Source organism: Astatotilapia calliptera, chromosome 14 (assembly GCF_964374335.1).
Source record: "Astatotilapia calliptera chromosome 14, fAstCal68.1, whole genome shotgun sequence".
NCBI classification, from domain to species: Eukaryota; Metazoa; Chordata; class Actinopteri; order Cichliformes; family Cichlidae; genus Astatotilapia; species Astatotilapia calliptera.
This window is the reverse complement of record NC_137435.1, coordinates 16048663-16072789: the sequence shown is the minus strand read 5'-3', so window position 1 is coordinate 16072789 and position 24127 is coordinate 16048663. Positions and strand designations below refer to the sequence as shown.

The 24127-nt window shown below is 43.9% G+C and overlaps 3 protein-coding genes across 3 annotated transcripts; 1 reads left to right on the top strand and 2 right to left on the bottom strand.

Moving 5' to 3' along the window:
- Positions 1-16: 16 nt before the first annotated feature.
- On the top strand, positions 17-8269 carry qpctla (glutaminyl-peptide cyclotransferase-like a). The gene is made up of 7 exons (XM_026191842.2): positions 17-744; positions 4815-4961; positions 5036-5329; positions 5648-5809; positions 6211-6310; positions 6399-6515; positions 6887-8269. Exons 1-7 carry the CDS (start codon positions 523-525, stop codon positions 7030-7032), a joined length of 1188 nt encoding a protein of 395 aa, XP_026047627.2. The 5' UTR covers positions 17-522; the 3' UTR covers positions 7033-8269.
- On the bottom strand, positions 7910-11559 carry six9 (SIX homeobox 9). The gene is made up of 3 exons (XM_026191846.2): positions 10953-11559; positions 9473-9633; positions 7910-8464 (listed from the first exon to the last, which is right to left on the bottom strand). The coding sequence occupies exons 1-3, from the start codon at positions 11337-11339 to the stop codon at positions 8299-8301; spliced, it is 714 nt and encodes a 237-aa protein (XP_026047631.2). The 5' UTR covers positions 11340-11559; the 3' UTR covers positions 7910-8298.
- A 2332-nt stretch (positions 11560-13891) lies between these two features.
- Positions 13892-23591, bottom strand: six5 (SIX homeobox 5). The gene is made up of 3 exons (XM_026193331.2): positions 22242-23591; positions 17322-18787; positions 13892-15243 (listed from the first exon to the last, which is right to left on the bottom strand). Exons 1-3 carry the CDS (start codon positions 23150-23152, stop codon positions 14567-14569), a joined length of 3054 nt encoding a protein of 1017 aa, XP_026049116.2. The 5' UTR covers positions 23153-23591; the 3' UTR covers positions 13892-14566.
- Positions 23592-24127: the final 536 nt, after the last annotated feature.

The following is a 24127-nucleotide window of genomic DNA, read 5'->3' as shown; positions in this document are numbered from 1 at the left end:
TACAGGCACCACAGAAGAAGAAGCAGTGCAGTTTTCAGTGGAGATGTACCGTAAAGAGAAGGGGTTAAAATTAAACATTTTTAAAAGGAATAACGCGGCAGTGGAGTTATGATAAGCTTGCTTCGTTACTTCATTTTTGTAGTGTTTCTCTGATGTAGCTGTAAGTGGATTAAAACGAGTTTTACGACAGAAAGTGAGGCGTTACAGGCGACAGTTTGTGTCTCTGTTGTAATTTATGATGGATTAAAAGCTCCACTGAACATCTCCAACATGTCCGGCGTGTCTTCGAGCTGCGGGGCCGCTGCGTCTAGGAGCTGCGACCCCCGGAGTCCGCCGAGCTGCAGCTAATGATGGGCTGCCGCTGTGCTGCAGGAGGGCAGCGTGCTGTGTCGGATGTCCCCCTCGGCTTTGCTGCTCAACAGCCTCCACTTCCTGTGTGACTCTCTCTCCTGCGCTGTTCTGCAAAGCCGGTTGTGACACGTAGCTGTAAGGACCGCCAGGAGCGGCTCTGCGCGTTCAGTCATGTCCAGGTCCGGCCGGAGGTTCAAGCCGCTCCAGCAGAGCAGCGGGGGCGGCGGCTCGCTGCCCGGCTGTGACCGGGTCCGGATGCCCCGGGCCCGGGTGCTGCTGTTCTGCCTCCTCGGTGTTCTGGTGCTGGCGGTGGTCCTGGGAGTGTACCTGTCCAACGACACCGTCACCGGACATGTGAGCCGCGTGCCAGCGGTGGATCTGAGCAGAGACAGGGTAAGAGCTGCGACAGGAAACAAACTGAAGCTGTGCACACAGCAGGACTGATTTTATCCCCACAGACGGTCATTATGACACCTCACTGCAACCAGACCTGTTCAGTCACAGCTGTGCTACGGGTTACTTCAGACCAGTACTCCAGGATAACTTAGCTTTTATAAGAATAACTCAAATACAGCATCGCAGTCATTCCAAATCTAAATGATCAGGATCTTAATACGAAAAATCTGGCTGATAACAGCGGCTACTGTGGAGTGAGGCAATGCAAAGTTTGAATCTGGGTTTGCAGCAGTGGAGCTGAATCATATAGTGCTGCAGAGCATCTGTAATCACGCAGATGAGCCCATAGTCATTTTTACATAACTCGGATCATGCTGAAGTAATTACTGAGCTTAAATTGAATCATTGTCTGCTTATAATAACTTTAAAGTGTATCTGTGAGCAAGCTGATGTTGGCATACATGCAAAACAAATAAAGAGCCAAAGTCATTTTATATATGAGCTAAATTTTTGTTTTTTGTTTTTTTTCTTTCTTTCTTTCTTTTCTTCTTTTTTCTTTTTTTTTTTACCAAAAATAGATTATTTTACTTTTATTTTAAATGAGCCAGGTAAAACATTAAAGCAGCAGGAGCCACTGTAACTATTAGAAACACAATCACACAGATAGATGCAGAAGTGAACACAGCACCAGATTATATGTTAAAAACAACAACAACAACATCAAAAACCCAACTAACTTTCAGTCAAACTTGACACCTGAAATTCACTCAGAGCTCTGAAACAGTTTCAGTTTAACCTAAAAATGAATCTTTTTGAATAGAATTACAGAGGCACTGTTCATTTTTAATGGGCAAAAGACTCGAGCTGTGAAAACATAATAATAATTTAACTTGCAAGGCCAAACCGATGTGAAGTCAGGCGTATAGTCTGCAGGTGTGATTCATGACGAGTCAGCAGTTTGGTGGGATACTGACACTCTCAGTGCAGTGGCTGATATCAACATAAAAACAGCCAGCTGTAACATGTAGCATGTCGGGTGTGACATGCTTAATGATGATTTTCAGGACGTCTTTATTCATCAGTGAGTGCGTGTCCCGTGTAGTACATTGATACGTCTTATATTGCTTGACTTGTGACCATTGCAAGACAATGCTGATTCTGTGTAGCAGTGTAGCACGTTTGTGAATCTAAGCCCTTTGAGAGGAGTCATGTGGCCAAGAGTAGCATTTTCTCTATCCTGTAATATTGACTGAAAATGAAAACTACTATTATGTAGAGGCCTACTGCTGTTTCTTCTCCCTGCTGCTGCTGCAGTCCTGACTGGGAGGCTCTCATATGAACAAATTTCACTGATCTCACTCTCACTCTTTCTGATTCATATTAAAGTCAATTTATTTCACTTAGAAGTTCTTGCACGGATCTGCCCTTCGCCAACGATCAGCAATGCTACAATTTTATATCCCACGCTCAGTTGACGGGCAGCAGTTCCAAGCACCACTTTGAGAAGTCGACATCTGTTGTGATTAAACGTGCTACATAAATAAACTGACGACCTGTCTATTTAGACGCTCGGCTCCATTAATAATGAGCGCCGCAGCAGCGGTCATGATCATGTTTCACTCTGCAGCTTTTACCTATCCTCATTTTACTTTACTCCTTAGTCATGGCAGTTTAGTTTGCGTTGCCCCAAATCAGAAATAAATTACAGATTCCTGCAAATAAAAAGGTGAACAGAGCTGCTCATAGCTTCTGATCAGCAGCCCAAACCCAAAGATGTTTAATTTACTTTCATATAACACAAACAAAATCATCTTACCTTCATGTTTATGATTTGGGATTTGAATGAAGCACAAAAAGAGCTGCAAGTTTTACAAACGTCACATATGCTCTTATGTTGTTAAGCACATACAGCTGTGGCCAGAAGTTTATTCTGACTCATCACGGGCATGACTGTCATGGTAATTTTCAGCTTTTAATAATTTCTTTGAATTGTTTTTTTAGCCGTGTTGAATGATTGTACAGCATACAACTTTTAATTAATTAAAAAACAAGAGTTGTGTGCACGAGCTCAAATATATACACACCCCATTGATATTTGGTTAAATGTACCATAGCAAGTTGCACCTCAATCGGACCATCACAACACTTCTGGTTGGATTTTGGTAGATTATATTTAAATTGTTTGGTTTCCTGGCTCAGATCACTGTCAGCTACCATGCCTCCATGGTTGACAGTAGGGCTGTTCGATATAACGAATATATATCAGATGACGATATCAAAACGTCTATGTTTCATTTTACGCTATCGTTTGTTTCGTGGTGTCGCAAAAATAAACTGCTTACGGCAATATTTTTTCATCGTTTTGATGGTCACTGTAGTGGCTATATTAATTTCTTAAAGTTCTCTCTTTCTCTTATATTTAATATAACCACACTACAGACGGACAAGCGCCTGTTTTTATGCGTTGTGGTTAGCAACAACGACGGTAACAGCATCGCGTGTCCGCTTGTTTATGTTCCACATAAACCTTTCACAATAAAGCTCAGGATCCTGTTGAGACTTTTCAAAATAAACTGAATCACGTGAAAGAGCAGATTGTTTACGGATGAGAAGTAAAAGAGAGCCGTCAGGTGCTAAAAAATAAACCTTAGACTCAAACGTTAGAACAGGCTTTTCCCCGCAGCACGCTGTGTAATAAATACTCACAGAGAAAACGGCGGCTGTTACAACTTATGTCTAAAAATGTATCGTTTCATGCATCTGTTAAAAGACTCGACTCCAGCTTCATGACGCGCAGCTGGAAACACTTCCCGCAAGACAGCTGCCCGAGAGTCACAGAATTTACAGAAAATGTTACATTTTTGTGATTTATATCGTTATCGGACGATAGAATTCTTATATCGGGATATGAGATTTTGGTCATATCGCACAGCCCTAGTTGACAGTTGCCACAGTGTTCTTAGGTTTGAAACCCTTTACCCAAATGTACCCTGGCAATTCTCAGTCCATGGCAATATCAAACTAAGTTCATTGTGGACAGTGACACTGTGGCTCTCTTCCACAGCATGTCTTTTATCCTGTCTTCCTTCTCCCACCCCAACCGGTTGCGGCAGATGGCCCCGCCCTTCCATGAGCCTGGTTCTGTTGGAGGTTTCTTCCTGTTAAAAGGGAGTTTTTCCTTCCCACTGTCGGCAAAGTGCTTGCTCATAGGGGGTCATATGATTGTTGGGTTTTTCTCTGTATGTATTATTCTAGGGTCTAACTTACAATATAAAGCGCCTTTAGGTGACTGTTGTTATGAGTTGGCGCTATATAAAATCAATTGAATTGAATTGACACTGGCGTTCCAGCAGTTTACACTTATTCCTGAACATCTGAGGATGACAGTTTGAGTCTTCTTCCAGATTTTGGAAAAGTGGTGTGACATGAATAAACTGTTGATCTTGGACTCTGCAGTTGTTCAGAAATGGCTCCAAGAAACCTTCCCAGCTTATGTCAATCTACAGTTCCTTTGACTTTCCCATTATTCTGAATATTGGTCAGTACAACGATGAGTGCTGTCAAAAGCAATCTACCAGATGTAGTCAATCACAATCACTGAAGAAGTACACTGTGCATGTAAACATTTGACCACAACTGTATTTTTGGGGCCCTCCTAAGAGGTTTTGGCTTTCCACCGAAGAAAACCCATGAGGACTGTGCTAAAAACATTTTTTTTTTTTTTTTAGTAGGGGTTAATTTTTCTTTGGCTTAAATACAGTTTTCTGTAAAACATTGCCAAAAACAACAGGAAACTGCACAGACTTGTCCTTAGTAAGGTAATGCAGACTGTTTGCCTGAACTGTGTGTGGGCTAGTTTTGCTTTGGGGCATTGAACCTTCGATAGTCAAAGGAAAAAAAACATGTTGACAAAATAGTTAAATGGAGAAAAGGAGGTGTAATATAAACACTGGAGGAACTGAATGATCCTTTAAACCCATCAGAAAGGACGTGAACCTCTGGACCACGAACATGTGGAACGTCCCATGCTCGTGTTTACAGACTGTTCTTTTTTCCCTCTCCTCCAGCTGTCCCACAAACCCAGTAAGTGCTCTCCAGCTCAGATCCGCCGTCTGGCCTCTCAGGTGGACGGCACTCGCCTGTGGGAGGCTCACCTGCGGCCCATCCTGATAGAGCGCCTCCCAGGCACGCAGGGCAGCCTGTCTGTACAGCAGGTGGGTGTAAATATTTATAGCTTCCTCACTTTTACACATTCCCCCCTCATCATTAACTCCCTGCTCCACTTCAGCACATCACCTCCACCCTGTCCTCGCTGTCTGCTGGCTGGTCCATAGACCTGGACTCGTTCCAGTCCCCTACGCCTCGAGGCCAGGTCACTTTCACCAACGTCGTGGCCACTCTGGACCCTTCGGCACCTCGACGGCTGCTCCTGGCCTGCCACTATGACTCCAAGGTGCTGCCTCCAGACCCGCGAGCCCCGGAGAAGGTGTTCCTGGGGGCCAGCGATTCTGCAGTGCCCTGCGCTATGATCCTGGAGCTCGCCACCTCTCTGGATGCTCAGCTTAGGTCATTCAAACAGCAGGTGGGTTTTGTGTTGGCTGAATTTAAGCAACAGACAAAGCAGATGCTGACAGATGTGGTTCCCGCTCACGATGAAAAGTAAAGGGCTGAGATGCTGACGAGAGTCTTTCTTATTGTGTTGTTTCATCCCTCTGCTTCTGAGGCCGCAGTACTGGGGAGAAAATGCTGACTCGAGCACTATCTCTCCAGAGGGCTGTGATTTATGTAGTTACCGTAGAAACACACACTGCAACAGCACTGCAGAAAGAGAAACTCAAGCCCTGCTTTTTTTCCCCCTCACAAATTTGATTACCTCTGCTTTCTATGTTTTTCCTCTCAGAAACTTCCCGTAACTCTCCAGCTTGTGTTTTTCGACGGCGAGGAGTCATTTGAAGAATGGACCGCCACCGACTCACTGTACGGCTCGCGCCACCTGGCCGAGCGCATGGCCAACACGCCCCACCCGGCAGCCTCCTCGCACGCCAGCATGCTTCAGGCACTGGTGAGGAAGCTGCAAGCAGAAATATGTTTCCTCTGTGGTCACACTTACTTCCTGAACCAGACGCGCTCCACGCTGTCCTTCAGTTTGCACAGCTTGACTCCAGCCACGCTTTGGTCAGTCAAATCTGAAAAAGTTTCCACCTCAGACTCAGCTTCATACTTACATCTACAGGCTCTTAAGGAGAATAATGAGCCTTTTTAAGTCAGTAAATATTCATAATATGAAGGTAAAATGTGCATAAACTCATTTAAAAAACATTATTGCACACAAAGGTCATGAGAAAGGATTATGAGAAGGTCAGGTGAGAGTGTCATGGAGTGACCCTTTGACTTACATTAACATTTAAATTACTCTGATTAAGACAAATGCCAGCTCCCGTCTCTCTAACTTCATCTCTGCAGGATCTCTTCGTGCTGCTCGACCTACTCGGTGGTCCCGATCCGCTGATTGCGAATCACTTCGATAACACTGCACGCTGGTTTGACCGCCTGATTGCTGCAGGTAAGCGTCCGCCGTAACTCCTCCACCAATGCTTGAATCCCTCCTGAACACTTGTAGACCCGATCTCTGCCTCCTCCTCCACCTTCAGAAAAGCGGCTCCATCGACAGGGTCTCCTGACGTCTCACCCCTCAGAGCAGACCTACTTCAGGAAGGATGTGTATCTCGGACCCGTGCAGGACGACCACATCCCCTTCCTTCACAAGGGTAGGTGGGAACCAGGAGTGTAGCCTGTATACCCACCCCCTGACCCCTGCAGCTGGAGGTCATCCCTCAGAGTTATTATAGTCGAAGCAAGCCACAAGACACTTCGATTAGGACTGCAGTAGCGATGCTTTCCATGAACAAAGACACTGGCAGTCCTGTACTGGTGTATTTGAATGTTTCTTTGCCTCGCTCGTGTAATTACAGTCAATCCGCAAGGGTTAAAATTTAAGAAGTTCAAAACAGGTATTGAACCTTTTAAGCTCAGTACTGTAGCACATGTCTGCCTCCAGGGATTTATCTCCTTAAAGAAGAGAAGTCACTTTCTTTAACCCATGCTCAGTCATCATACCTGCCTTCGTGTCTCTGTACAGGCGTCCCCGTGCTGCATGTCATCGCCACTCCCTTCCCACAGTTCTGGCACACACTGGAGGACACGGAGGAGAACATGCACCGCCCGACGGTGGAGAACCTGACGAAGGTCATGGCTGTGTTTGTGGCGGAGTACCTGGGCCTCTGAGCGCTGAACATAGATAGCAGCGGTCCGAACAGGACTGGCGATAAACAGCGACGTGAGGAAGAGGAGAGCCTGGTGAAATTAAATAAACTGGAATCTGAACTTTACCAAAGACGTGTATCTGCTGGGCAGTCCTCGGGTTCACGTGGACAACGAATTGGACACAGCTGAGCAAAGTGTGTGAAGTGGATGGTTAAAACTTTATTACTAATACACATGCTGGGGAGCATCATACCTGAGAAGCAGCTGGGAAATGTGTCTGTGACTCTATATTAATGTTTTTGTTCTGTTCCTGTGAAAGAAAAAAAGCCTTATTAGCCTTATTGATGATTTAGCCTGTTAATAAGAGATGGAGATGCTCTTCGTCTTCTTGAGAGGGACCTGTTGTGCTCGTTTTCAGCTCCGAGATTTTTCTCTCAGACTCTGCTCAAGTAGTTTTGCATGATTTACTGATCACATGCAGCCTGAAACAAGCCTCTCCTTTTAAACTGAGCTCATTTTGATTGGCTGCCCATCATAAATAATAGAATATCTGCTCTCAGTGACATCATTCAGAGCCAAGTATAGAAAAAAAACTGTGAAAAAGCGCATTTAGAGCACTCTCAAGCTTGAGCTTTGGCCATATGTAATAGGAGCATCCACAACTGTAGCCGTTTATGTATACATATGAAAGGAAACCAGCAAAAGCACGACAGGTCCCCCTTTAAGAACAACCTGTGACGAGCGCTGCTGCTGAGGACGCTTTTCGTAGTTTATCTGTGAGTACCTTCTCCTGACTTTACCTTCACATCAGTGAAGATCCTCATGGCCTTGGCTGTTATGAAGTGCCAGCAAGATGAAAATCATGAAGATGTTACTATGGTAAAAGATCACACCGCAGTGATTGTGAAATTATTTTATTCAGGTTCTCTTACAGTTTCAAGACATTTCAGGAAGTCGTAAACACTGAAAACGCTGTCTCCTGGTTCAGTGTGTAACCTTTGGGTATGATACATGTGGGTGCAGTTTACCAGCATGTACCCTTTAATAAAAATAATTCCCTGATCGTTATAAATGTTTTGATTTCATCTGTGAATGCAGTGTGGAGATGCACCTTTATGCCACACCTGTGATCCAGTCTGTTGGCTTTAATCTCCAGACGTCTGATGTCTGTCTTGTGTGATATTCTGTAAACGTTTAAGTCTCTGTAGGGGATCTGCTAGGTCTTGTTTTGGTAATAAACTTTCAATGACAACAGAAATTATGATGATCTATCAACCACTGGACAGCTTAAACATCTTGATGCCCTCCACATGTGTGGTGCAGTGGAGGAGGCAGTGGATGGAAAAGGGGTGGAGGTGGTTCGCTGCAGCACTGGGGACTGCCTGGAGGTGAAAGGTCGTTGTCAGAGGATGGGTAGGCTTGTTCTGAAGGTCCTCGAGAGCCTGTCTGAAAACTGAAGGATCATGAGATTTAGAAAAAAGTACAGATTAATGTCTTACTGTAGCCACAAGGTGGTGCTATTATGCAAAATTCAACGCGTGCGCCACAGTGATAAATTCTATTTACGGCATGCCAGATTAAAGTCTCCTTAAAGCGTTTTGTAGAAAGTACAACCCAGTTAAATGCTTCGCTTCACATAGATGTTTTTTTTTTCTAGTTTTAACAGGGGGAAAAATCGTTCAGCCATTCGCTTGTTTTTTTCCCCACAACGTTGACTCGAACTTTCAGAATTATCAGTGAACCCTATCACTATGTGCATGAAATGCATATTAACTAAAATACCAGTTTCTTTAAACTGATATGTACCTCTTATGTAATTTAGTTTGGTGATAGAAAAAAAGCTACTGGAAAAAAGGAGGAACGATTTTATGCCCGACTATAAGGTAAGAGAATCGAGTTAGCTTATGGTGGATTTTTTAAAAATCGGTTTCTTAACGAAAAGTAAAATCAATGATTTCTGTAAAGACCCTATTCTATTCAATTTTAAGTTAAAGGTATGAGTAGGTGATTTTTTTTTTAGTCATTAATTTAAATTATTACAGAAAGCACAAATCCCGATTGTTATTGCTTAATGCTAAACGCCAACGGTTTGTTTATTCGGTGTATCCATTCGCTTTCTGTGGGCCACTGATGGCGCCTTCCATTAGCAGTCGCAATTTCCCTGTTCCCAGTCAGACGTTTCACCTGCAACATACACTCAAGTCTAACCTCCAATTTGACAAATCGGAGAAGCCCCAAAGCCCAAACTACGATTTAGCAATCCAGGATGGCAGCAGTGCGCTTAAACATAAGTAAAACTGCGTTTTCTTTCCTGTTTTTCGTACGTCGCTCCCAGCTCCGACTTTCGAGGTAACTAGACGCGTTCATCACTTTTTATTATTAGTATTAGTTTACATGGGGGTTCTTTGAATGATAAGAGGACAGCAGTTCAGCTTACAGCGACCTGGTGCCCTTCACTGACCCGGTAAACTCCGCTATGCGGTCCCTCTGCCGGCGGTTCTTGAACCAGTTGCTGACCTGGATGGCGGTGAGGCCGGTGGCTGCTGCTAGCTCCCGCTTTTCTCGGGTGGAGGGATACGGCTTACGGCGGTACCACTCCCTGAGGATACTCCGAGATTTTTCCTGTTTGCAGTTAAATAAAATAAATAGTGAAATCTGGACATTATTATCAGAAGATATGTGAGCGATCCAGAAACTGTAATAGCATCTCTTATTAGCTGACGGGCCATGTGCATCTCTGTGTCAGGTCTTTTTCCTATTTCTTACATACATGACTTTTAGATACCTTCCTTCTACTGAGATTTGTTTTTGTCTCCACATTTTCAGTTTCCTCATTTTTTAAAGCACACATTGCACACCCCTGCTGAGCTAAACCTTTCGACTAATTGCAAAAACCCCCCAAACCTTTTATGCCTGTCAAACTATTATCTTTGGCATTTCTCATAGACTGAACTAGATTGAAGTGCCTAAAGATACCCCTTGTAGACTGCACTGGTCCATCCTTGAGTTAGGTCAGTGTTAACTGGTTCCAAATAACTAACCATCCATTCTCTTCCACTTATCCTTGTCAGGGTAGCAGGAGGGCTGGAGCCTATCCCAGCTATCACAGAACAAGAGGCAGTTCACCCTGGACAATTTGCCTAACCCCACTAACTGCATGTCTTTGGACTATGGGAGGAAATCGGAGTACCCAGAGAGATGTTCAATCTCTTCTTGCTGTCAGGCAACAGTGCTAACCAGCACGCCACCGTGCCGCTTTCTGAATAACTAACGAACACATTTTTTTTTAAAACAAAACCCATTCCTCTGAAAATATTTTTAATCCTTGTAGCTGACCTAAGTGAAACAGCAGCCAGTGTCCAAAGAAAGACTTTGAAAAAGCTTCAGAAAACCTAGAGAACTATTAGTCAAGACCACTTTAAAAATTACAAGTTCTACTCCTTAGAAGCAAAATATAAAGAAATTAGGGTGGCTCGAGATTTGCATAGCACTGTATTTTAAGCCGAAATACAATGGCATAGATGCAGCATGCTCCATAGAAATGCTTAAATTAAGTATGTGAGTAAAATACCAAGTTACATCCCACTGGTCCTATAATGCTCTGAACCAATAGTTTAAGATTAATAATACTCTTTACTCACAAAAGCAGGGTGGGACAGTTTATATTTACATATAATTAGATTCATTACTATAAAAATACTTGAAAGATAATGTTTTATGCAAAGCACAAAAATATAAATTATATATTTATGCTATAGAGGTCACATACTGTATTAAAGATGCAGTATTCCTCAGATGTGATAGTACACGACTTGTACATAGTAGTATTAGTAGCCCACAAGTACACTATGCTCCACTTCAATCAGTGCCAGTACACTACTTGATTAAATGCAGCTCACACTTCAGTTACTTAAAAACATGCAGTTTTAGTGTTTGCCTACCTTGAAGCAGTAACTGGTCTCCTCTCCGTCCCAGATGGTGTTTGGTAGAGGAAATTTTCTCCTCACGCGGTACTTCCCCACAGCTCCCAGGGGTCGGCCCCTCTGCCTCTCCGCTTCTATGTAGTGGGCTTGCAGCCAGAGCTGCTGCAGGAGCGGGTGGCTGCGTGCAGAGAAGGGGAAGCCCTCCAGCAGGGTGTAGAGGTCTGAGAAGCGCCCTTGGTGAAAGGCCACCGCGGCTTTGGCTTTTAGCACGCTCTCAAGCTCCCCGGGGCACGAGGAGGAGGAAGCAGGAGGAAGAGTGCGGAGGAAGCTGGCGAGACGATCTATGCAGCCGCTCTGCAGCAGGACCTCGCACACGCAGGTGACCTGCTCTGCTGTGAAGATCATAGCTGCATGGATGGGTCCTGAGGCGCGAGGTGAAAATATCTTCTCAGGAGAGCGCCAAAGCCTTCCCTCTATGCCCTTGTGTGTGTGGATGAACAAAAACTAAGTAAACTGCATGTGTGTGTAGCATTACTCATCATACCGCGGCACAGGTAACCTGAGACCATCAGGGCTATCATAACACACCATGCATCCCCTCCTTCTCTTGTACAAACACATGCATGCACAAGCTCACACACATTTTGGTCTGACTTGCACGCAGAGTCAGAGCACGATGGTTTCTCAGTAAAAGAACACATTTGAATAAAATTTTCTTGCCAAATTGGAAGCAAAGGTTGTCACCCCCCCTCACTCGCAATAATCTACAGTTCCAAAGTGTGGCGCATGAGGACATCCACAATAATCACAGTCTTTTCTGTAAATGTAGTTTATTACAGTATCATGTAATATAAAAAATAGAATGCATTTGAGTACAAAAATGAGAAGACGAGGCACAAATGATCCCTTTGAAAACTCAGAAACAAAAACAAAGCAAAAACACACGACATCTTTGGTGTCTGGAGTCATGAATGTTACACGTCAGGCTGGAGAGTGAAAACCAATCCAGGAACATGTGTGCGTAAGCCATGCAGGCTTTAATGTCAACATACTTTGGTAAGAAATGGCTAATATGAACAAACACAATGAAAACATTTTCCTTTACCCCCCCCCCCCCCAAACAAATTTAAACACTCAGCTAAATTCAGGTTGATTTGTCCAAGCTAATGTCCTGGAAGCTGAGCTTGGAAAACCTCACGTTACAGCGTGAATTGATAATGAACATTTCCTATCCACAGCTTCTCCTCGAGGACTGTTTTGAAAACTACTAACTGATTGATGCATGCCTTAAATAGATTAAATGAGACCAACAAACACACACACATTAATGTAACTATACGTGTTTTTCTGATTTTTTTTGTACCATAATTGGCCAAAGGTTTGACCGCTTACCTGTGTTATGACAACAGAAAGGTCACACAGCTTTGATCGAGCTGTACTCAAAAATTTAACAATATCTCAAAAACACGAACCACAACTTCCTGATTAATCTTCTTGGCTCCTTATCTTTCTGTGTCACTCTTACTAAGAGACTGTGAAATGAGTCCGACCGCTGTCATAACACCGTGGCAGCGCAGCGTAAACAATATGTGAATGAAATGTGCAAAATATACAACAACAACAAAATAAAAAACACAACTGAGCTATGACCACACAACCAAAAAAAGAAAAGACACGTTTGTGTATCACTGAACAAACTCATTCATAAACGTAGACACAAAAGAATCCATATGAAGTGAATCCAGGTATTTGGTTGAGTACATAGCAAATATATATATAGCATGTTTTAGTCAGAACATCAATAACATCAAACGTGTGAGCTTTAAAATAAGGCACTTATAAGTATTAACATGCTGAGATGTTAACAGGAAACATCGCAACATGTTTTAGTGTAATGCTCTGCTGTGCTTCCTTTTAAAAGCTCAGCACAGCTTCTTTTTATCTCCCAAGAGTACTGGCTTTAAAAAAATTACACTCAGCCACTGTGCGACATAGTGTCTTATGAAGAACTAAACATGCATTGCATAGAGTATAAACCCTTTTATTTCCTCCTGTTCTATATATAGGTTTGTTTGTTTTTTTAAACAAAGGTCAGGCAGTGCTGAATCCTGGAAACTGCAGACAGTTCAATGATAAAAACAACACTACTAACGTGTGGTAATAAAATACTGTCATATAGCCCTTTCAGCTATGATCTAATGTTTGTGTAGATTATAATATTCGCTATATTCCTGGTCAAACTCGTTGCAACTGGGCAACAGATTCAGCCATGCTTGCCCTTAATCACCGACTGTGTTCATAGACTTAACTGACAGAACTGGTGGTGTCAATGTTCGGTGGTCAGAAGTTCGGAGGGTGACATCCTGCAGGGTGGGATGAGAATCCGAACCTCTAAGTTAAAAACAAAAGTCTCCACTGTGGGTTTAGGGTGAGTTTGTGTTGTTGCTACAAGTAGCTACTCCCTTATTCACTAGGGATTGGGAAGATTTTTTATGCTGGATGCTCTTCCTGACGCAACCCCGAAAGGGATTTGGGTCTCCACCCAGAATCGAGGATCGTTTATTTGTTAGGTGAACCTGTTACACATGTAGGAGTTAAATTATCCTGACGAAAGTGTGGAAGAGGACTGGTGGATGGTGAAAATATGGTGGACTGGTGTGGCGCGAGCAGTTAGGCAGATGATCCAGTTGTTTTGAAGAGAGGTGAGTCCGACTGTTCTGTACACTCCTACTCTACACTGTGAGGAATTAAATATTAGGGATACTTGGGGTGGTAACTGGAAGAATAAGACCATGAGATGCAAGTCAGATTCTTCAAAGTTGGAGACAAAGTGAGAAGGAGCTCAGAGGAGAGCCGCTGCCCTTCTGCTTTAAAAAGAACCAGCTGAAGTGGTTCAGGGATCCGACCAGGACGACTCCACGATTGATCACTGGAAACAGTGTGCTGTTGTTGCTGGCTTGGGAATGTCTTGGTTTCCTCCTGGAAGAACTGAAGTTGATAGCTGCTTAGGCTACCTTCTACTATGACCTGGTCCAGGATGAGTGGGAGATGATGGATGAAGGGATATTGCTGGAGTGTTGGCAGAATATATTCAGGCTGAATTCAGGACAGGGAGGGAACCATTTAAAGATTTTTCCCTTTTGAACAGTGTATCACTGTTGTGGATCTATATAAGAAACCCAGACGTAGTAGAGCTGAGTTAGTCCACAAAACCACAAGAAGGATCCATGACCCCTGACCCCATGACTCACAAGTCTTGGTCTAACATCAAGACTTGTGAGTCAAGCAGATTAATCCTTAAATCATCTGTGCGGATCTGATCTTTTTATAAAAAAAAAAAAAAAAAAAAAAGTAAGGCACATACTGATTTTAGTAAAAAATAAAATAAAAAAATCTTAATCCAAACTGAGAGGAGTAATTGAACCAGCAGGTGAATAATCCCATTCATAATAAAGAGAGCTGTTAAATTTCCAGCTAGCACCACAATGGCATCTGGTCTACTGAGTGAGAATTGCTGCTGTAGGTTATAAAAAAAATATGGTGATCTTATATGATGCAAGATGTGGGATAAAAATGTTTCAAGTCATCCAAACAAGACAAACAGATCTGTGGTGTTGAACCAGTTTTAAAAACTATAAGCCCAGCTCGTCATCCACAGGGACAGACTGAAGCTGAGTAAGGATTTTTGATTCTCCATCGATTTCCTCTGGATTCCCAAGTGGCGAGCTGGCTTCCACATCCTGCTCTGGAGAGGGGCTGCCCAGGAGCAGCGACTCCCCACCAGGTAGACCCAACAAGGCTGGGTCCACAGGTAGGTCCCCCTTGGTGCGGACGTCAAACAGAGTTAAACTGGCTGAAGTGGAGAGGGGCACTGGGCTCCACACTGGCTGGGGCATTTGGCTATTTGGTGTCACTCCAGTGTACATGGGGCTGAGCGTGAGCATGCTTTCTGGAGTCAGAGCATTCTGCGTTGTCGGGGTGGCCGTTGGGTCCAGCGGGTGAGGGGAGGGGATTGCGTGCACTTGGCTGGTTTGGATGGGAGTCTCTTGAGCACAGTATGGTGGAGATGAGCTGATGAAGTTCAGGGGAGATGATGCGGCGAGGCTGCTGGGCGTTGGTGTTGAAGGCTGTGAGACTACGGGAAAGGTAGAAGGGTTAAGAATGGGGATCACTCCGTTTGTAGAGATGGTGGAAGCGTCAGGGACTGGTTTCAGGGGCAAACTGGTGAGCTGAATGCCTGCTGGGATGGTCAGAATCAGCTTGCCTTGCTGGACACTCAGGTAGGGGCTACCACCGAGGAGAAGGTTACCTATGAATATGAATGATAAATGATAAACTGGCAACAATCTAAACAATATAACCAGATTCAGCTGATATAAAAAGCAATGGGGCTATATCTTATAAGTGCATGCAGCAATCCAAGTTATAGATCAATACTTTTAATGAGTGTTTTACAGAATGGCATATATATATATAATATCATACAGAAACAGAACATGTTTCTGAAAGCATTATTTTCTTTTATGTTTGGTTTTGTAGTGCTATCAATGGAAAAAAAACAAACACTGTACTGATAAATATTCCTCAAATTTTCCCAGGTACATACTAACTTGCGGGTAGATGCTTATATTAAACATGTCCAGTGTTGCACATAATGAGGTCAGAGGATCTGAGCAGAACCACAGGCTTCAGATAACTTTTCATAGTGTTGGCTTTGGATGATGTTATTTAGAATGGATATTCCCTCATGCGGTCATCTCAGGCACACGGCAACCTGCTGTTCAAACTTTTATTTATGAATGGATGCCAATCAGAATCAAATAGATTCAACTTTTCCCCCTATAGAGACGACATTTGAGGACCTCCCCAGTACACCCAATGATAAGCTTTGATACCTCAGTATATAATAAAGACGTAGTTTGATGACAATTTGAATAGTTTCTGGGTTTTTCCAAGGGTAGGTGGGTAGCAAAATATTAATCATAACCAATTCTGATTAAGCAAAAAATGTCAATGTCTGCTCGTCTTTGACTTGTGTGACATGTTGTTGATTATTTGCAAGACAAAACCCCCAAAAAACATGTCTGTCATTGTTTTTTCTTTCTGCACCACATAAACAATCAATGATGATCTATTAATCAATAATTAAAAAGATTTTTCTGAGTCCTAAAACATTCAAATGTCTTTGCGCACTCTTTCTGACTAACAGTAACTTCAAAAATTTCACCTTTTCTGACTGTAAATACAATCAGTTCATGTGAATATGAAAAAGAAGTCATGTCTGAGAAGCTGGAAGCAGTAACAAATACACACACATAGATATATGTACCGTAATTGTCGGGCTATAAGCCGGACAAGCTTTGAACCCTGCGGCTTTTAGTCAGGTGCGGCTTTTCTATAGATTGTCCATGATTTTTGTGATATTGTAAGACGATTTGTTTTGTTTGTTCCGCTGTTGTACGGCACTACGTTGCCTGGCGGAAGGATCGGGGTTCAAGAGTGGTATGTTGGTCACATGTCCATCCGCCAGGCAACATAGTGCCGTACAAGTAGCGCGAAAAACAAACTTCAAAGTAGCGCTACACGTTCAGCGGGAGTCGTGGATGACGAGCGGCGATAAACTTGCGAAAAGCAAGTTGTGCTCAACTCTACCGGTGGATTCTGACAGCGTGGAAAAGTGTGCAAACATCCACGATCACCAACGGATTTCGAAGGGCTGGACTGCTGCATGATGAAGAGGAGGACACCGCCACGGCCCTTCAGAGGGTGTTCGACTGACAATGACAATGAGGATTATCTTTGGTTTTGAAAGTGACAACGAAGGAAAGAAGCTGAGAGTGGATGACGAAGCCATCCTGAGCCTGTTCGTTTCCGACACTGGAGAAGAGGAGTTTGGTGGTTTTAGTGCGCAGGAAGATGGTGGTGAATGACTGACTTTTCTTCTTGTTAAAGCCGTGTCACTGCACCTGAGCCTAAAAGGTAGTCTGAATCTATTTTTCTGGTGTGCTGTAGGTTACTGTTATGTACTACATTTGTTACTCATTTATGAAGCACAGCACATGTGCAAATATGTACCCATAACTTGATTTTCAAAATATTAATAAAAGGTGTGTGTCTCCAAACAGCCATCTCTTTCCTGACAATTCGCTTTGTGCATATTCTCTTACATATGATAAGTCAATATTGAAACACCTGCGGCTGTTGGTCAGGTGCGGCTAATGTATGTACAAAACAGGATTTTCCCCTGATTTTAGCTTGTGCGGCTAATATTCAGGTGCGCTTTGTAGTCCGGGAAATACGGTATATATAATTATTAATCAATAATCAGTTAATTTTCTCTTAGTTCTGGGTGCTACATTTTTTAAATATTTAATGAATTGAGAGTACCTGGAGGGGTAGAGGGTAGCTGAATGATGCCGGAGTTTAGGAGCTGCACCGTAGGGGCCGTGCTGGCTGGAGGAGCTACGCTCTGAATGGGCCTCAGCTGGTTTAACCTGAGAGGAGCCTGTGGGACCCCTCCAGCTGCAGGAGCTGAAGTGAGGATCTGTAATGGTAGACGGGCAGAAGGGATGGAGATAGAAGGACTTGCAGGTACCACCTGTGGGAAAGAGATGGTGGAGGAAGTTTGGATGGAGGAGACTGGTACCAGCTGGGGCACAGAGAGTGGGACGAGCTGTGCCGGTGTGCCACCTTTGGCCTGGGGGACTGGGACGACTTGTGTTGGGGAAGAGATGGAAATAACCTGCGGTGTCTGGATTTTGCTGGGTGTACAGTTTGTGGTCTGCTCCCCCAGTTGTTGCATCACGTGCTGGGGGAGCTGACTGTTGTTGAGCGGTGAGATGGAAACTATGGTTGTGGCACCTTCAGACATAGCTGCCGAGGCTTCCTGTTGCTGCTGTGCCAGTCTGTTTCCTGTGTTCAGAGTCTGGGGGCTTTGAAATTGAGGCGCTGGTGAGGTGAGGGGGGATACTGGGACCAGCTGAGGGCACTGGGATACCTGGGCTCCCGAAGAGTGCTGAACCAGGTGAGATACTGGTATACCCTGGATGGAAGGCACAACCTGGGGCAGAGAGAAAACCTGAGGGGTGCAGTTGCTGGTTGAAATCACAGAGCTAGGAGGGTTGAGGCTGGTAGAGGGAGCAGTAGCAGAGATGCTATACTCCCCTTGCTCCCCTGCAGAACTGGAGACAAGCATGCCTGCAGATGACAGAGATGCTGGGAGGGGGAGGGAGTCCTGGCGTTGGTGGTTTTGTGTTAAAACTAGTGAAGAGAGGCTGGTTGGTGAGGAAGAGGAAGAAGAGGATGATACCGTCTGGCTGCTGCCCTCTGATTCGGAAACACTGATGAAGCCCATTGCACTGTCACTCTCGGTCTTGGTTTGCAGGGGAAGAGAAATGATGGGGTTCGAGACAGGCGTGACGTTAGTGTTAAGAACAACTGCTGGAACGCCGCTCGGCTTGGCCTCCATTTCTGAAACTTCCTGCTCCACCCCAGAAACAGCTTGCTGTGGCTGCTGCACACCAACCCCAGATTTGGTTATTACTTGAGCCCCGTTCAGTATTAAAGGAGAGCTGGTTCCAACAGGACTCAGTGTGACGGTCTGGCAATCACCTAAATTTATCCCATTAATTATAACACCAGCACCACTGCTGGAGATCAGGGAGTTGCCATTGAGCAGAGAGGCGGTGAGGAAGCCGCTGGACCCGTTGAGGATGAGCTGGCCTCCAGTGCTGGACGGGACCGCAGAGACAGAGATGATGGAAGCTGTGGAGCCGGCAGCCTCGTCTGGTTTGTCGGGAGTGTCGTCCATCGCACTCGCCTCATCCTCAGTGCTGTGGTTCCCATCGGACTCACTGAAATGGTCAAATATAAAAGGACAGAAGCACACACAGACAAATGAGTTTTTAATGTTACAAGAAATGAACGAAAATACACAATTAGATCAACTCACAAATAAAACAAAACCTTAAGACTGAAAAATGTTTGATTCAAAAAGTAGCTACTTGTAAGACTGCAGCTAATAATTATATATTCATTATTTTTATAAAATTCAGCCCATGATTTTCAGTCTAACCAAAAAGAGGAAAAAGCCTCAACTCTTTTACAACAGAATTTAAAGTCAGTGAATATGTGTCTGTTTGGAAAGAGCTCAAATTATTAATCAATAATCAGACTTGCTGTTGGTTAATTTTCTGTTAAACTAACTAGGTAAATAATTAACTAAGCAGCCAGATAAAGAGGCAAACACTCCTCTCCAGCACCAGAGGCAAGGAGTGTGATTCCCCCTGAATTTTGAATCCACGGTCCACCACCCAAGAGGACAGGTGTGCACATCAGGATAACCCACAATATCCAGAATCTAATTCACTGCTGCCCCATAATGGACTGGTTCTCATAGCACTCTTCTACTTAAGCGCTGTTTTTTTTAAAGTTGTTTCTATCCAACTTCACACACATTCATACTGCGATGGATGCATCTGAGAGCAACTTGGGGTTAATATCTTGCCCAAGGATATTTGGCATGCAGACGGGAGTAGACGAGGAGTGAACCACCAACCTTCCGATTAGCAGGTGACCTGCTACAACAATAGAGAGAAAACCCCAAGAATCAGACAATCCTCTATGAGCACTTGGTGACAGTGGGAAGGAAAAACTCCCTTTTAACAGGAAGAAACCTCCGGCAGAATCAGGCTCAGGGAGTGACGGCCATCTGCCACAACTGATTGTGGTGAGAGAAGACAGGACAGAAGACACACTATGGAAACAGCCAAAGATTAAAAATAACCAGTAATTAAATGCAGAGTGAAGAAGAAACGCTCAGTGCAGCCCAAGATTATTGCAGTGCAACTAAGGGAGGATTCACAATCACCTGAGCCAGCCCTAACTATATGCTTCATCAACAAGGAAAGTTTCAAGCCTACTTTTAAAAATAGAAGAGGGGCCTCCACATCAGCACCGGGGTAGGAGTGTAAAAGAAGTCGAAACAGGAAAGAGAGAAATCCCAAAGTCTTCTTCAGAAAGTTTCATCTGTCTCAGCTGCTGGAGCATCTCCCTCTCTGTAATGTGGGAGTTTCTGAGCTCCTGCACCAGTACGTCACTGAACACAGTTCAGAGGTGCCCGACAAGCAGAAACGACACCAGGACGTGGCAGTTGTGATGTCACTTTTGGCGCGTGCTGCAATTTGTTGTGGTGCCAATGGCGAGTATAAACCGGCTATTAAGGGACTTAGGATGAATCTCATCCATCCTCCAGGGCCAGGCCGCTAGAGACTAATCAACTATTCATTACAACTATAAATAGATAAATAGATGTATTTGTCCCCACGGGGAAGTCACCTGACATTTGCAGACACCTCAAATAAAACAATCCCATCAACATAAGACAAGCACACGTTAAACACTCTTTCACTCTTCCTGTATCGTAGGGATGACTTTGGCCACACGAACTGAGCAGGCTGTGTGTTGCTCATGTTCAGACGTTTGATGGCTCGAGGAATAAAAGATAGAGTCGACCCATTTGTGAACAAGACGGGACAATGACACCATGCAGATGGTAAAAAAAATCTAATTTAAGCTCTGTGTATATAATATTACAGGATTCAAATCTATTAGACTGAGCAAGCAACCTTCATCGTACCAAGTAACACTCCCTTTTCTTCTAACTGCACTCTGCTGTTTCCATTACCATCATGTGAAACTTTAAATGTGATATAAATGCATTATTTAAGATTCAATATTACTAGAATACTAAAAAAAAACAAAAAAACAAAGCAAACCACTTTCCAAAAGCACATCCAATCAGCAATATACTGTCACTCTTAAATATGTTAAATATTTCTAATTCAAAACTAGGATGCCTGCAAGTTTTAAAGTTTGCCTCAGCAGGATGTTTGATTTTAAAGGGAGAGTAGCCTCCACTTTAAGGTGCAGAAATCATTTTGTATCCGTCCGGAAATCCTAACATAATCAAAGCGTTCTTCTAATGCCGACGTTCTCCAACAGTTTCTGGCATGCCTCCTTTAGAAGAAGCTACTTTCAGCTGATCCCTTATTAACAAAGGGTCGCCACAGCAGGTAGCTGCACGTTTGATTTGACTGCACTGTACAGCGACTTTGTCGTTTCAACTGAGGGAATGCAGGTTAAATATTTGCTAACAGGCTCATTTACACTAATGTTTACTGGTGATCTTTGTTCCTGTGAATTAAGGCAAAAATACTTATTGGTGCTGTTTTAGAGACTTTATAATACAGTAGTCAGTTACGGACTCTAAAAACCTTTATAAATGCAACATCAGGATTATTACAAAAAGTGGGGCTCAAAGTTGCTGTATGATCACCTACCTACCTACTGACATTAATCCTAATTTTTAAGTTTTAGTCTTTGTCACTTTGGTCAAGTTTGTCAGCACAACATGCATCAGGAGGTTCTGAGGCTTTGTTTTTTTAAGACTGACATTAATCAGACACGATGAGTTGCGTGTCCCAGTTTTAAAACAGAATCTAACCGAATCTTTTCTAAAGAAACTAAACTAAAATGAGCAAAAACTCTGTGGAAATGTAACTGAAACTAAGATGAATTGATAATGAAACTTCTAAATAAGCTGGAATATGTTCTTATCACTTGGATACATTTGGTGATATGTGGTTAATGTGTGAAAATAAAGCATCCTGGTGGCCCCAGTCTGCCAGACCGTGGGGTTTGATACAGCACAGCAAACTTATCTTTCTTATCTTTTCACAAACTTCCCCTCCCACTGCTTGCAGAAATCTTCATTTTAAAACTGTGATTTCAGCCTCCCCCCACACTCCCACCTTTGCCTTAGTTTACGCTCTTTTCCTCCCCTAACCTTTGTCACCCTGTGGCTCTGCAGGATGCGGTGCAGGGTTTCAGGAAACTTGAGCCACAGTGGGCGCCTAGATCTCACATTTCATAACAAAGCAACATGCTCTTGGTGTCAGACATGTGTGGCCTCACTGCTGTCAGAAGTCACCTCCTGTTTGTCTTCCTACTTCGTGCCATTTCTGAGTTTTGCCACACTGATTTGTGCACTCCTGCAGGCAGCCCTCTGTAGGTCTGCGCGCTTTTTAATTGGTAAGCTTTTATGTGCTTCTTTCAGTGACTTTTCTGATAAGCCCTCGCTATAAAAGACAAAGTAAAGAAAAAAAGCTTCGTTCAGATAAACACAGGACAGCTAAAAACAGCAGCTGCTGCCGCTCAGGCTGTGACTCCTTGCTTGCTACCAAACTTAGAGCGCAAACAGAGATAAAGGCGACAGCTGGATTGTGTTTCCAGTGTTGCGGGTCTTGCCTTTTGCTGTGGGTCCCGGACGGGGTCCTGTCCCTCTGCCTGCGGTTCTTGAACCAGTTGCTGACCTGCGTGAGGGATAGCCCGGTGATTTTGGCCAGGTTTTTCTTCTCGTCCGGAGTGGGATACCTGTTGCTCTTGTAGCACTCTTTCAGGGCATTGCGGGACTTCTCTTTGAAGCAGTACACGGTCTCTTCTCCGTCCCAGATGGTTTTGGGTAGGGGGAACTTCTTTCTGAGCCGGTACTTGTCCACTGCGCCCAGGCTACGGCCCCGGGACCTCTCCGCCTCCTTGTAGCGGGCTTTGAGGTACAGGTCCTGCAGGAACCCGTGGTTAGACGGGTGGAAGTTGTGGCTTTCCAGGATGGCGTACAGCTCCTTGAATTCCTCCCGGTGGAAAGCCACCAGTGCCTGGGCCTTTAGCAGGGTCTCGTTGCCACGTAGCAGCTCGGACGAAGGAGGTATAGTGGAGAGAAATCTCCACAGGCGATCCACATTGCCCGCCTGCAGAAGGGCCTCGCACAGACATGAGACCTGGTCAGTGGAAAAACTCAGCGCCGACTTTTGGAAACTTTGGAGCAGTTGTTCCGAAATTTGGAGCGGATCTTTCTCTTCTTTGGTCTCCGACCCCGCTGGCTCCCCTGTGCTGTTCTCAGATTGTTCTGTGGACTCCAAAGACAAGGAAGCCATTTTCACTTTAACTTTTTTTTCCACCCGTAGTTCCTCCTCCTCCTCCTCCTCGCTCCCTCCCTCTGCAGCGCCGTCCTCTCTCCCATCCTCCAAACCGCGAGCGTGCTCGATGAACAACGGCGGCCACGCCCCTTTGTTCTTCAAGCCGCACAGACATCGGAGGGAAAGCAAGAGCGGTTGCTTCTGATTATCAAATAATCCGATGCAAAGACTGATACGGAGCATTTACATAATTTATTTTTTAATGAAGCAAAGGTAATTAGAAAGCTTTGCTTTTGGATATCTGACATTTTTAAGACATCCCGGTAAATTTCTAGGAGGTAAATTAGGCTTTTATTTTGGAGAAGAAATCTCACATAGAGCTTTTATTTTGGAAACCCCCCCAAAAAACACATCCCCCATAGCTTGAGTATTTAATTTGGAAAAATGAAACTTTAAAGCAGGGGCGAAACTGGGACTGTTGAAGGGGGCCACACGAATAAGCAACCCTCCACAACAGTCCCAGTTTCTCGTGTGGCCCCTTTGGATTCTGAATTGCAGGCCTCTCCTTGTAAATATATACAATGTCAAACTGTAAGTGAGAATTTAAACACTCACAAATGTATATGTAAAATGTTTAATACTACATTTTTTTTTCTTACTGCCTTGTAATAGTAAATACTTTATAAATGTACTTTGAGTCCCGAAGTTCTCATTTAGTCAAGTCAAGTCAAGTGGCTTTATTGTCATTTCAACCATGTGTACAGTACACAGTAAAACGAGACAACGGTCCTCCAAGACCACAGTGCTACATATAGCATATAACAGACAATCAACACAGGACTACATAAAGTGCAATGCGCAAAAATTGCAACAAAACAAAAAAAGACAGTACCACACCAGACAGAACAGAACGATGCAGACACAACACTGCAATAGAAATGTGCAAAAGACTGAATATTGTGCAAAAAGTCACTTGGTGTATGAAGGTGTGTGTGTGTGTGTGTGTGTGTGTGTGTGTGTGTGTGTGTGTGTGTGTGTGTGTGTGTGCGCGCGTGCTACACAATAGTTTAACATTTATGTTGTTCAGCACCTATTCAATGGTTTAGTATTTTGGAGTTAAGAATGCCATATTTTCATGTATAACCTCCAATAATGTCCAAAAAAAAATACAAACAAACAAACAAAACACTAAACTGTCCCTTTCTTATCATTTTGAAT

Excerpts from the sequence above, each read along its gene's own strand:
- qpctla (XM_026191842.2), top strand. The coding sequence starts at position 523 with ATGTCCAGGTCCGGCCGGAGGTTCAAGCCGCTCCAGCAGAGCAGCGGG. Across the intron at positions 745-4,814 it reads TGGATCTGAGCAGAGACAGG|CTGTCCCACAAACCCAGTAA; the intron begins GTAAGAGCTGCG and ends CCTCTCCTCCAG. Across the intron at positions 6,516-6,886 it reads CATCCCCTTCCTTCACAAGG|GCGTCCCCGTGCTGCATGTC; the intron begins GTAGGTGGGAAC and ends GTCTCTGTACAG.
- six9 (XM_026191846.2), bottom strand. The coding sequence starts at position 11,339 with ATGATCTTCACAGCAGAGCAGGTCACCTGCGTGTGCGAGGTCCTGCTG. Across the intron at positions 9,634-10,952 it reads AGACCAGTTACTGCTTCAAG|GAAAAATCTCGGAGTATCCT; the intron begins GTAGGCAAACAC and ends AACTGCAAACAG. Across the intron at positions 8,465-9,472 it reads CGCATAGCGGAGTTTACCGG|TTTTCAGACAGGCTCTCGAG; the intron begins GTCAGTGAAGGG and ends ATGATCCTTCAG.
- six5 (XM_026193331.2), bottom strand. The coding sequence starts at position 23,152 with ATGCTCCGTATCAGTCTTTGCATCGGATTATTTGATAATCAGAAGCAA. Across the intron at positions 18,788-22,241 it reads TCCGGGACCCACAGCAAAAG|TGAGTCCGATGGGAACCACA; the intron begins GCAAGACCCGCA and ends TGACCATTTCAG. Across the intron at positions 15,244-17,321 it reads GCTACCCTCTACCCCTCCAG|GTAACCTTCTCCTCGGTGGT; the intron begins GTACTCTCAATT and ends TCATATTCATAG.